General features: G+C 46.9%; 1 protein-coding gene across 1 annotated transcript in view; it reads right to left on the bottom strand.

The window, feature by feature from the left end:
• LOC143784557 (beta-1,4-galactosyltransferase 1-like) overlaps positions 1-13,136 on the bottom strand; it is a 570,011-nt gene that overhangs the window by 55,154 nt on the left and 501,721 nt on the right. The window contains exon 5 of the mRNA XM_077272977.1: positions 428-550. Coding sequence (XP_077129092.1) covers positions 428-550 — 123 coding nt within the window. The remainder of the gene's footprint in view (positions 1-427; positions 551-13,136) is intronic.

Below are 13,136 nucleotides of genomic sequence, written 5' to 3'. Positions count from 1 at the left end.
ATATTCATTTATCTTAAGTAGCGGGCACATATGACAGCCCTGCTGCTACAGGAAGCCGACCGCTGCGACTGCTGTGCTCTCTATTTCAGAGAAATGAATATTCACTGCCAGCTAAGTGAATATTCATTTCTCTTTAGTAGCGGGCACAGGCTTTAGCCGCAGCAGTCGGATCCTGCCTCCTGTGACCTGCTGTTCCGCAGCTGCCACTCCCCCTCCATCTTCTGGGACCCTCACTCAAGTATAAGCTGAGGGGGCATTTTCAGCACAATAAAATTTGCTGAAAAACTCGGCTTATACTCGCATATACACAGTGTATGTGTATTATTATAACAGCACATTTCTATTTTGGAAACCATATAATGATAAAACATTTTCATTGTGGGAAAAACAGTTTGAAAGAATATTGCTTCTGCTTAAAATAGCAAACCTTTGATATAGCTCATCATCTTCTCCTCCCCAGCCCCAAAACATGTTGGAGAAACCATTCACTTTCAAGAACTGCTCCTTTGTTAAAGCCACTACTCCTCCAAACAATGTTTGGTATTGTAACCTGAAAGCATATAACACATAACACAAGGTTAACAATGATCAAATATGTACGGTACATGTTTTACCACTATCTGTATCATTTAAATAGCAGCAGGACATTTTCTCTGCTTTATATTCTCTGGAAAGTTAGAACTTTACAATTAGTAATGACATTTTCGAATGATCACAAAATACTGTAATAACTAATAAGCAAGTTACGGAGAAATTGTCAGCTTGGAATTCGTATGCAATCTATGCAGATTGACAGTATATTACTTTGATAAAAGATTCACTAGAGATGAGCACATCAAATTTTTGGGAATATATTGGACTTGGCAAATATGAAAAATTTGCTATATTTTTTGGCACAAATCATCAAAAATGCCCCTCCACTTCCCTCTCCCCCATTGCAACAGCTAATCACAAGGCTTGCATAACCTCTTATGCAACTATCATAGTCTTTTTATAGGAAAAATCAGGGGATGAAGCAGCGTTATTGGTGAATCTGCTTATTGGGGTAATGTCGCATCTCACAGTTTAGCAATAGAGATAGGAAGAGAAAACTATCAACTCGTTGACAAATTGAAACAGTATACATTGTATAGGAAAGCTGGCAGAAGTGATTAATCAGAATAATGATTATATTATAGTGCAGCTTAAAATTGCTGCATATTAGTAAGGCTATGTGCACACATCCGGAATTGCAGCGGAAATTTCCACGGCAATTCTGGAACTCCCTGCCGCGGGAATAACGCATGCGGAATTGGCATGCGTTTTCCCGCTAAATACTAGTGTTTTACAAGCGTAATTAGCTTGCAGAATGCTAGCGTTTTACAAGCGATCTGTAGCATCACTTGGAAAACTGAATGACAGGTTGGTCACACTTGTCAAACATAGTGTTTGACAAGTGTGACCAACTTTTTACTATTGATGCTAACTATGCAGCATCAATAGTAAAAAGATTTAATGTTAAAAATAATAAAAAAAAATAAAAAAATCGTGATATTCTCTCCTTCCGGCGTTCACCGCAGCGTTACCGATGCTCGCGATGCTCCCGTTCCCAGTAATGCATTGCGAGAATGACCTGTAATGACGTGCGGTCTCGCGAGACTGCTGCGTCATCACAGGTCATTGCCGCAAGGTATTATTAGGAACGGGAGCATCGTGAGGAGCGGGAAGACTGCCAGGGATGCCAGAAGGTGAGAATATCACGATTTTTTTATTTTAATTCTTTTTTTTAACAATTTTATGATTCCCAGGGCCTGGAGGAGAGTCTCCTCTCCTCTACCCTGGGTACCAACCGCACATGATCCGCTTACTTCCCACATGGTGGGCATAGCTCCATTGGAAAGTAAGCGGATCAATGCATTTCTATGTGTGTGGAATCCCCGTGATTCCGCACAAAGAATGAACATGCTGAGTTTTTTTCCGGAATGCGATTCCGACGCGAAAAAAAACGCAACATGTGCACAAAAATGGCAGATTACATTCTAATAATAGGATGTTTAATGTATGTGTTTTTTTCGTGGTTTTATCGCATTTTTATAGGGAAAAAAATGGAAGAAATCCTGAACGTGTGCACACAGCATTACACTTTTTTTTCATTCTTCATACAGAAGCATGCCAAAAAGGAAAGAAAAAAATAAAACTTACACTTTATTACCCCAATACATTAAAGTGATTACGCCTAAATTCTGGGTTAAAACATTTTGAAAAGTGGCAAAATTTTTGCCCAACCTGCAATTACACAAAAATGTTGTGACTTTTGGCATTTTCACAACAGTTTTGCCAAGCTTTGCCAAAATGGGGAGCTGGGAATGGACAAGGGCATGACAGAGTCATTATGCCATAGCTCATCTAATTCATGACTGTGGTAAGATCTGTGGGACTTGTCAGACACTCCTAATTCATTAAGAAGAGTGTGCCTCTTAAAGTACTTACAATTGCTCATTTTGCCTTTCTGCCCAGCTAATTCTTCTATTTTCTGTGCTCTGTGTAGAAACATGAAGTTTCTTGTTCCTGCATTTATCATCTTCTTCTTCAACTCCCTACCCACCTGCTTTGCTCCTCCTCCCTGACAGAGACATTTTATGTTACTTATGACTTGTGCACAGAAAATTATCCTCATGTTTACGGGAAAACGAAGGGAGGTATCACATGTGCACTGCTGAGATAAAAAGGTGCTTAAAATTAAATCATTTATTTGAACAGGTTTAAAAGTCAACGCGTTTCAAGATCACGCAGGATCTTTTCATCAGGACAACCAGGTTGGCATATGTTAATTTATGTGTTGCCATTTAGCAATTTAGCAAGGTGAGTGTATCTCCCCTTTTCCCTGACACCCCATTCTCATTGGATAAGACCCTATTGCAATTTATCTCTCCCCAGTTTTATTTGTATCCTCATGTTTAAACATAGAGCTCAGAAGGATTCAGCTAGTCAGTTTTTTATCACATGATGTCATAGACCTGATGAAAAACAGAAGAACTAGCTGGGTAGAAAGGCAAAATGAACAACTGTAAGTACACAGTGCTATATAATATGATGATTGCAATATATTAAGAGGATAAACATTTTGATGGGAGTGCTTCTTTAACCCCTTAAGCCCCATGGGTGGTTTGCACGTTAATGACCGGGCCAATTTTTACAATTCTGACCACTGTCCCTTTATGAGGTTATAACTCTGGAACGCTTCAACGGATCTTGGTGATTCTGATTGTTTTCTCGAGACATATTGTACTTCATGATAGTGGTAAAATTTCTTTGATATTACCTGCATTTATTTGTGTAAAAAAATGAAATTTGGCAAAAATGTTGAAAATTTTGCAATTTTCCAAATTTGAATTTTTATGCCCTTAAATCACAGAGATATGTCACACAAAATACTTAATAAGTAACATTTCCCACATGTCTACTTTACAACAGCACAATTTTGGAAACAATTTTTTTTTTGTTAGGGAGTTATAAGGGTTAAAAGTTGACCAGCAATTTCTCATTCTTACAACACCATTTTTTTTTAGGGACCACGTCACATTTGAAGTCATTTTGAGGGGTCTATATGATAGAAAATACCCAAGTGTGACACCATTCTAAAAACTACACCCATCAAGGTGCTCAAAACCACATTCAAGAAGTTTATTAACCCTTCAGGTGTTTCACAGGAATTTTTGGAATGTTTAAAAAAAAATGAACATTTATTTATTTTTTCACAAAAAATTTACTTCAGCTCCAATTTGTTTTATTTTACCAAGAGTAACAGGAGAAAATGGACCCTAAAAGTTGTTGTACAATTAGTCCTGAGTACCCGAATACCCCATATGTGGGGGTAAACCACTGTTTGGGGGCATGGCAGAGCTCGGAAGGGAAGGTGTGCCGTTTGACTATTCAATGCAAAATTGTCTGGAATTGAGATGGGACACCATGTTGCGTTGGGGAGCCCCTGATGTGCCTAAACATTGAAACACCCCACAAATGACACCATTTTGGAATGTAGACCCCCTAAGGAACTTGTCTAGATATGTGGTGAGCACTTTGACCCCCCAAGTGCTTCACAGAAGTTTATAATATAGAGCCGTAAAAATAAAAAATAATATTTTTATTTTTTGCCCCCAATTTTTTATTTTCCCAAGGGTACCAGAAGAAATTGTACACCAAAAGTTGTTGAGCAATTTGTCCTGAGTACGCTGATACCCCATATGTGGGGGTAAACCACTGTTTGGGTGCATGGCAGAGCTCAGAAGGGAAGGAGCACCATTTGACTTTTCAAAGCAAAATTGGCTGGAATTGAGATGGGACGCCATGTTGCGTTTGGAGAGCCCCTGATGTGCCTAAACATTGAAACCCCCCACAAGTGACACCATTTTGGAAACTAGACCCCCTAAGGGTCTTATATAGATGTGTTGTGAGAGATTTGAGCACCCAAGTGTTTCACTACAGTTTATAATGCAGAGCCATGAAAATAAAAATTATTTTTTTTCCCACAAAAATTATTTTTTAGCCCCCAGTTTTGTATTATCCCAAGGGTAACAGGAGAAATTGGACCCAAAAAGTTGTTGTGCAATTTGTCCTGAGTATGCTGATACCCCATATGTGGGTGGTAACCACCGTTTGGGCGCATGGCAGAGCTCGGAATGGAAGGAGCGCCATTTGGAATGCGGACTTATATGGATTGGTCTGCAGGCATCACGTTGCATTTGCAGAGCCCCTGATGTACCTAAACAGTAGAAACCCCCCACAAGTGACCCCATATTGGAAACTAGACCCCCAAGGAACTTATATAGATGTGTTGTGAGAACTTTGAACCCCCAAGTATTTCACTACAGTTTATAATGCAGAGCTGTGAAAATAAAAAATCATTTTCTCCTTCGCCACATTGGGGGACACAGGACCATGGGTGTTATGCTGCTGTCACTAGGAGGCTGACACTAAGTTGAGACAAAAAAAGGTTAGCTCCTCCCCTGCAGTATACACCCTCGTACTGGCTTCCAGAGACCCAGTTCAAGCTTAGTGTCCGTAGGAGACACACTGGATTTAAACCTTTTTATTCTGGACGAAGGGGGCGACGGTTTCTTTCATGTTCTGATCTCCCCCGAACCAACAACAGGCGAGCACGGGAGTTTTAACTCTCCGTATCCTCTCCTGCGAAGTGGGATGCCACTGCCTGATCTGACCTTTATGGGCGACTGGCCCCTTTTCACGGGCATCGATCTCCCCCTGATTTACAGACGAGCACTGGTGTGTTACCTCCAGTATCCTCTTCTGCAGCCAGGCCTTTATTGTCGGACATCTGCCCTGCCCACCAGGTTTCACCCTCAGCTGTACAGAGGCACATTCCACCGTGGCGTCCGTGCAGCCCCCACTGCATCACCACTGAAAAGGCGGATGATGGAAGGAGGCGGACGGTTCCTCTCCACCCCCCTTTCATGGGGATGGTGGATGGAGGCTCCTTCAACCCTGCACCGTCCGATTTACCCCGGGCACTTTATTGGGGTAAGTGTAGTCAGCGCGCCCTTCTGCCGCTGTTTATTCTTAGGGGTGGGCTTTTTTCTAAGGGCGGTCACTTTTCTTGGGGGCTCCTTAGGGCAAGGATACTTATCCTAGCGCCGTGACTCTTTTCCCCGCGGTCCGCGGGTGGGCGCCGGCCTGAGGCCGGAAATTTAGTCCCCGGCTTCGGCCTTCTCCTAGGCCGCACTCCGGTAGGCTCCGCCAACTCCACGCATCATTCCTACGGCCCCTCCCACGCTTCAGGCGCTTCTCACTCCCTGCGAGATTACATCTCAGTCTCGGCAGCCATATTCCTTTCTGCTGCATGCAGCGCCGGCCGGTTTTCTCTTCCCTATGGAGGATTTCCCTTTCTCCACTCAGCTATTGCGGGGCACGGGACCGGGTAAGGAGACGGCACTAACTGCTTCCCTGCAGCATTACCCCTCAGCTTCCTCATAGCAGGCTTTATTCATTACATTGGGGTACAACTAGGGTTGAGCGACTTTTATTTTTATAGGATCGGGTCGGGTTTCACGAAACCCGACTTTTTCAAAAGTCGGGTCGAGTGAAATCGGCCGATCCTATAAAAAAGTCGGGGTCGGGGTCGGCCGAAACATGAAACCCAATGCAGTGCAATGGGATACTATGGTTCCCAGGGTCTGAAGGAGAGGAAACTCTCCTTCAGGCCCTGGGATCCATATTAATGTGTAAAATAAAGAATCAAAATACAAAATATTGATATACTCACCCTCGGACGCGCCCTGGTACTAACCGGCAACCTTCCTTCCTAAGAATGAGCGCGTGAATGACCTGCGGTGACGTCGCGGCTTGTGATTGGTCGCGTGAGCGGTCACATGGGCGGTCACGCGACCAATCACAAGCCGCGACGTCAACTAAGGTCCTTCACGCACTCATTCTTAGGAAGGAAGGCTGCCGGAAAGAAGCAGGGCACGTCCGAGGGTGAGTATATTCCTATTAGGTATATACTCACCCTCGGATGCGCCCTGCTTCTTTCCAGCAGCCTTCCTTCCTAAGAATGAGCGCGTGAAGGACCTTAGATGACGTCGCAGCTTGTGATTGGTCGCGTGACCGCCCATGTGACCGCTCACGCGACCAATCACAAGCCGCTACGTCACCGCAGGTCATTCACGCGCTCATTCTTAGGAAGGAAGGCTGCCGGTTAGTACCAGGGCGCATCCGAGGGTGAGTATATCAATATTTTTTATTTTGATTCTTTATTTTACACTTAAATATGGATTCCGATACCGATTCCCGATATCGCAAACATATCGGAACTGGGTATCGGAATTCCGATACCAGATTCAGAAGATCGCCGACCTCATGGCCGACCCCACACAGGGGTCAGGTCGGGTTTCATGAAACCCGACTTTGCCAAAAGTCGGCGACTTCTGAAAATGGCCGACCCGTTTCGCTCAACCCTAGGTACAACATGTCCCAGTCAAGGGGTAAAAAGATTACTAAGGTACATGCAACCTTTTTCTCTGCTTGTACCACCTGCCAGGCTCCTCTCCCCAGGCCTCAAAGCTCCCCGCTCTGCCCAGCCTGTGATGCCCAATGTGCCCAAGAGCCTTCCGCCGCCACCGACCCCAGTGTTCCTAGCCCCCCTGAGTGGGCCATGTCACTGTCTCAATCCGTCGCTTCGCTAGCTAAGGCGATTGAATCCCTTCATGACCCTCTGGGGAGCGGGGTGTTCGTTTTCCTGGGTTAAGAGACCCCTCTGCTACAGGGGAATCGTCGGCCAGCAGGGGCCGCTCTCACCCACAGGAGGTTCGGACATCCGCAAAACGTATCCGCACTACCTCTGCTGATCATTCACCACGCCATTCAGCCTCCAATAGCTCCACTTCTCGCTCACCCTCCCCAGGGGCTAGAAGCGATCACGACTCTGAGTATGAGTCTGAGGCGTCCATGGACCCGGATTCTCCGGAGTTCCGCTCAACTGTTGACTCCCTTATTGAGGCTGTCAATCATGCGTTAAAGATTAATGATGACCCTAATTCAGCTCCGGATCACGCAGTTTCCTTCACTAGAAACAAGCGATCCCATAAGGTGTTCACCTCCCATCCGGATTTTCTAGAGATAGTTAAGAGGCACAGGGAGCGACTGGATAAACGCTTTATGGGCAAAAAGGCTCTGGAATCTAAATATCCTTTTTCCTCAGAGCTGGTTAAGGATTGGACGGAACCACCGCTGGTAGATCCTCTGGTGTCACGTGTGGCTACCAAAACGCTGTTATCAGTACCTGATGGGGCATCAATTAAAAGTCCCACAGATCGCCAGTTGGATTCCCTGGCGCACTCAGTGTATGAAGCCTCAGGTTCCTCCCTCTCTCCTTCCTTCGCTGCGGCATGGGTCGCCAAAGCTATGGTTTCCTGGGCAGATACTCTGGCACATTCCATTCAGGACCAGGCTCTTCCGTCTGAAGCGGCGGACCTCGCCAAACAAATTGCTATGGCGGCAGATTATGTGATGTACGCATCTTTAGACGCAGCAGACTGTGCGGCAACCGCGGCTTCAAACGCCGTCACCATCAGGAGAGCTACCTGGCTTAGAGAGTGGCGGGTGGATTCCTCCTCAAAAAAGTCTCTGATTTCTCTCCCCTTTCAGGGCGGACGCCTATTTGGAGAAAAATTGGACCAACTTATTTCCGATGCTACAGGGGGAAAAAGCAAGTTCCTCCCTCAACACAGACCAAAAGCTGCTTTTCAGCGCCAACAGCATTTTCATTTTCGCCCCTTTCGGGGTGGCCCCTTCTGGTCCAACTCCACTGCATCGTCTAGATCAGAACGATCTACACGCACAGACAGAGACTCTCGGCCTTCTTACAGACCGAATCAGTCCTGGCGAGGAAGACCTAGACAACCCAGAACCAGAGGTTCTAGACCTGCCAGATTTCCTTCACAATGACTTGGGGAGAATTCCAGTCGACACCACCGAGGTAGGCGGACGCCTGCTTCTTTTTCGTCACGTCTGGCTTTCCGTCGACGACGAATGGGTCAGAGACCTGGTGTCTTCTGGTTACAAAATAGAATTCTCCGCCTCCCCTCCAGCTTGGTTTTTTTTTTCCCTCTCATCTCCCAAGTTCAGGAGCTCAGTCTCGCGCTCTTCACTGCGCCATCGAAACCCTCCGCCAAAACGGAGTCATCATTCCGGTTCCGGAACAAGAGAGATTCAGAGGTTTTTACTCAAACCTCTTCGTCGTGCCAATGAAGGACGGGACAGTACGCCCCATTTTAGACTTGAAGCTCCTAAACAAGCATGTAAAGGTATGGCACTTCCGGATGTAATCCCTCCAGTCGGTCATCTCCTCGTTGGAGCGAGGCGAGTTCCTAGCATCAATAGACATCAAAGATGCTTACCTTCACATCCCAATCTTCCCGCCACATCAAAAGTTCCTCCGTTTCGCCATCCAAGAGGACCATTTTCAATTCACGGCCTTACCCTTCGGTCTTGCCACAGCACCCAGGGTATTCACGAAGGTCATGGTGGCTGTCATGGCCATTCTACACTCCCGGGGAGTGGTCGTGTTGCCATACTTAGATGACCTTCTGGTCAAAGGTCCATCTTTTCATGCCTGCGAGACAAGTGTCCGCATTACATTGGATTCCCTTTCACGCCTGGGTTGGTTAATCTTTTCATGCCTGCGAGACAAGTGTCCGCATTACATTGGATTCCCTTTCGCGCCTGGGTTGGTTAATCAACCTGGACAAGTCCTCCCCTGTTCCAGCTCGAAGGATCTCTTTCCTGGGCATGATCCTGGACATGTCCAAGGGGCTGGTTTTTCTCCCTCGGTCCAAGGCCCAAGCGCTTCAACAGGGAGCCCGGACGCTTTCTCGCCCTTGCCCGCAGTCCATTCGGTTTGCCATGAGGATCCTGGGGAAGATGGTGGCCTCAATGGAAGCAATTCCCTTTGCCCAACTACACCTCCGTCCCTTACAACAGGCTCTACTGGACTATTGGGACAGGAGTCCCTTTTCACTCGACCGGCCATGTCCTCTGTCCCAGCGGACCAGGCAAGCACTCACGTGGTGGACTTTGGAATCATCTCTCAACCAGGGGAGATATTTTCTCCCGATCCATTGGCTGGTGGTGACCACCGACGCCAGTCTCCTCGGTTGGGGAGCGGTATTTCTCCACCACACTGCCCAGGGGCGTTGGTCGATTCGGAAGTCAAAACTTCCCATAAACATTCTAGAGATCCATGCTATCAGGTTTGCCCTGAGACGTTTTCACTCCCTGCTCGCGGGTCACCCAGTCCGAATACAATCGGACAACGTCACCGCTGTGGCGTACATAAACCATCAGGGGGGTACCCACAGCAGGGCGGCGATGCAGGAGGTCTCTCACATTCTCTGTTGGGCCGAGGACAACCACTCCATCATTTCCGCGGTGCACGTTCTGGGGTCGAGAACTGGGCGGCGGACTTTCTCAGCCGCCAGGGTCTCGCTTCGGGAGAGTGGAAACTCCATCCAGAGTTTTTTCATCAAATCTGCCTTCGCTGGGGAACTCCGGATGTGGATCTGATGGCGTCCAGGCTGAACGCCCAAGTCCCCAACTTCATAGCGCGTTCTCGGGATCCCCGGGCCGTGGGGGTGGATGCACTGATATTCCCATGGCACCGGTTCCGATTCCCGTACGTGTTCCCTCCACTTCCTCTGTTGCCGAAGGTGATCCGAAAAATCAAGATGGAGGGGGTTCCAGTGATACTTATCGCCCCGGATTGGCCACGTCGCGCATGGTATGCGTAACTCGTTCATTTCGTATCCGACGTTCCCTGGCAGTTACCAGACCGCCCAGATCGTCTGCGCCAAGGACCGATCTACCATCAGAGCTCAGGGGCCCTACGTTTAACGGCTTGGCTGTTGAAACCTGGATCCTAACTCAAGCAGGTTACTCCCAGCAGTCATTTCCACCATGATCAAAGCTCGCAAGACGTCTTGCGCTCGCATCTACCACCGCACCTGGAAGGCCTTCTTCTCATGGTGTGAGCTCCGCGGTCATCCTCCTGTCGTTTTCTCCATTCCCTCCATTCTGGAATTTCTCCAGTCCGGCTTGGATTCTGGCCTGGCACTCAGTTCCCTCAAGGGTCAGATTTCAGCGTTGTCGGTGTGGTTCCAGCGTAAGATTGCTACTAACTTGCAAGTCAGGACTTTTATTCAAGGGGTCTCCCATGTGGTACCCCCCTACAGAATGCCATTAGAGACTTGGGATCTCAATTTGGTCCTGTGCGTCCTTCAGGAACCTCCTTTTGAACCTCTGCAGGACGTCCCTCTGTCCATCCTCTCATGGAAGGTGGCCTTTCTTGTGGCAGTAACATCTATCAGGTGCATCTCGGAGTTGGCCGCACTATCCTGCCGGGCGCCTTTCCTTTCCTTCCACCAGGACAAAGTAGTCTTACGCCCATCTCCCGCTTTTCTCCCTAAGGTGGTGTCATCTTTTCACCTTAATGAAGATCTCATTCTTCCCTCCTTTTGCCCACAGCCAAAACATAGGGTCGAAAAGGCCCTTCACACTTTGGACGTGGTACGGGCTCTCAGGAGGTACGTTTCTAGGACTGCCCCTTTCCGCAAATCGGATTCCCTCCTCATCCTCCCTGAGGGTCATAGGAAGGGTTCAGCCGCGTCTAAGGCTACGATAGCCAGATGGATCCGATCGGCTATCCAAGAAGCTTATCGGGTCAGGGGCAGGCCTATCCCGGCGGGGGTTAGAGCTCACTCTACTCGGTCAGTTGGTGCTTCCTGGGCCATTCGGCACAGGCATCGGCGGAGCAGGTTTGCAAGGCCGCAACATGGTCTAGCCTGCATACTTTCACAAAGCACTACAACGTCCACACTCATTCTTCCGCAGATGCGGCCCTTGGCAGACGTATTCTGCAGGCGGCCGTTGTGCATTTATAAGTCAGATGGTACACAGAGTTATTTGGTTGTTTTGTTCCCTACCCAGGGACTGCTTTGGGACATCCCATGGTCCTGTATCCCCCAATGTGGCGAAGGAGAAATAGGGGTTTTTGTGTACTCACCTTAAAATCATTTTCTCCGAGCCACTCATTGGGGGACACAGCACCCACCCTGTTAGCCTTACGGCTCGTTACCTTTTTGGTTCTTCGGACATGTTATACTCTAATGTTTTGTATTATATTGTTATTAATCTCCTACTGCTTTTGCACTGAACTGGGTCTCTGGAAGCAAGCATGAGGGTGTATACTGCAGGGGAGGAGCTAACCTTTTTTTGTCTCAACTTAGTGTCAGCCTCCTAGTGACAGCAGCATAACACCCATGGTCCTGTGTTCCCCAATGAGTGGCTCGGAGAAAAGGATTTTATGGTGAGTACACAAAAATCACTATTTTGTCCCACAAAAATGTTTTTTTAGCCCCCCCAAATTTTTATTTTCCCAAGGGTAACAAGAGAAATTGGACCCCAGAAGTTGTTGTCCAATTTGTCCTGAGTACACTGATACCCCATATGTTGGGGTAAACCCCTGTTTGGGCGCACGGGAGAGCTCAAAAGGGAAGGAGCACTGTTTTACCTGTTTTACTTTTTCAACGCAGAATTGGCTGGAATTGAGATCGGACGCCATGTCGCGTTTGGAGAGCCCTGATGTGCCTAAACAGTGGAAGCCTCCAATTCTAACAGAAACCCTAACCCAAACACACCCCTAATCCCAACCACACCCCTAATCCCAACCCTAACCTCACCCCTAACTCCAACACATCCCTAACTCTAATCCCAACCATAACCCTAACCACATCCCTAACCCTGACAAACCCCTAACCCTAATCCCAACCGTAAATGTAATCCACACCCTAATCTAGCTTCAAACCTAACCCTAGCCCCAACCCTAACCCTAGCCCCAACCCTAGCCCCAATCCTAACCCTAACCCTAGCCCTAACCTTAGCCCTAACCCTAGCCCTAACCCTAGCCCTAACCCTAACCCTCACCAAAGCCCTAGCCCTAACCCTAATCCTAGCCCTAACCCTAGCCATAACCCTAATGGGAAAATGGAAATAAATACATTTTTTCAATTTTTTTCTTTTTCCCTAACCAAGGGGGTGATGAAGGGGGGTTTGGCTTACTTTTATAGCGTTTTTTTAGTGGATTTTTTTGACTGGCAGCCGTCACACACTAAAAGACGCTTTTTATTTCAAAAAATATTTTTTTGCGTTACCACATTTTGAGAGCTATAATTTTTCCATGTTTTGGTTCACAGAGTCATGTGAGGTCTTGTTTTTTGTGAGACGAGTTGACGTTTTTATTGGTAACATTTTCGGGCACGTGACATTTTTTGATCGCTTTTAATTCCGATTTTTGTGAGGCAGTATGACAAAAAACTAGCTATTCATTAATTTCTTTTAGGGGGGGCATTTATACCGTTCCGTGTTTGGTAAAATGGATAAAGCAGTGTTATTCTTCGGGTCAGTACGATTACAGCGATACCTCATTTAGATTATTTTTTTATGTTTTGGCGCTTTTATACGATAAAAACAATTTTATAGAAAAAATAATTATTTTTGCATCGCTTTATTCTGAGCACTATAACTTTTTTATTTTTTCACTGATAATGCTGTGTCATGGCTCCTTTTTTGCGGGACAAGATGACGTTTTC

This window comes from Ranitomeya variabilis, chromosome 1 (assembly GCF_051348905.1).
Source record: "Ranitomeya variabilis isolate aRanVar5 chromosome 1, aRanVar5.hap1, whole genome shotgun sequence".
Taxonomy (NCBI): domain Eukaryota; kingdom Metazoa; phylum Chordata; class Amphibia; order Anura; family Dendrobatidae; genus Ranitomeya; species Ranitomeya variabilis.
Note: the sequence above shows the minus strand (reverse complement) of the source record. Positions and strands in the feature narration are given on the sequence as shown.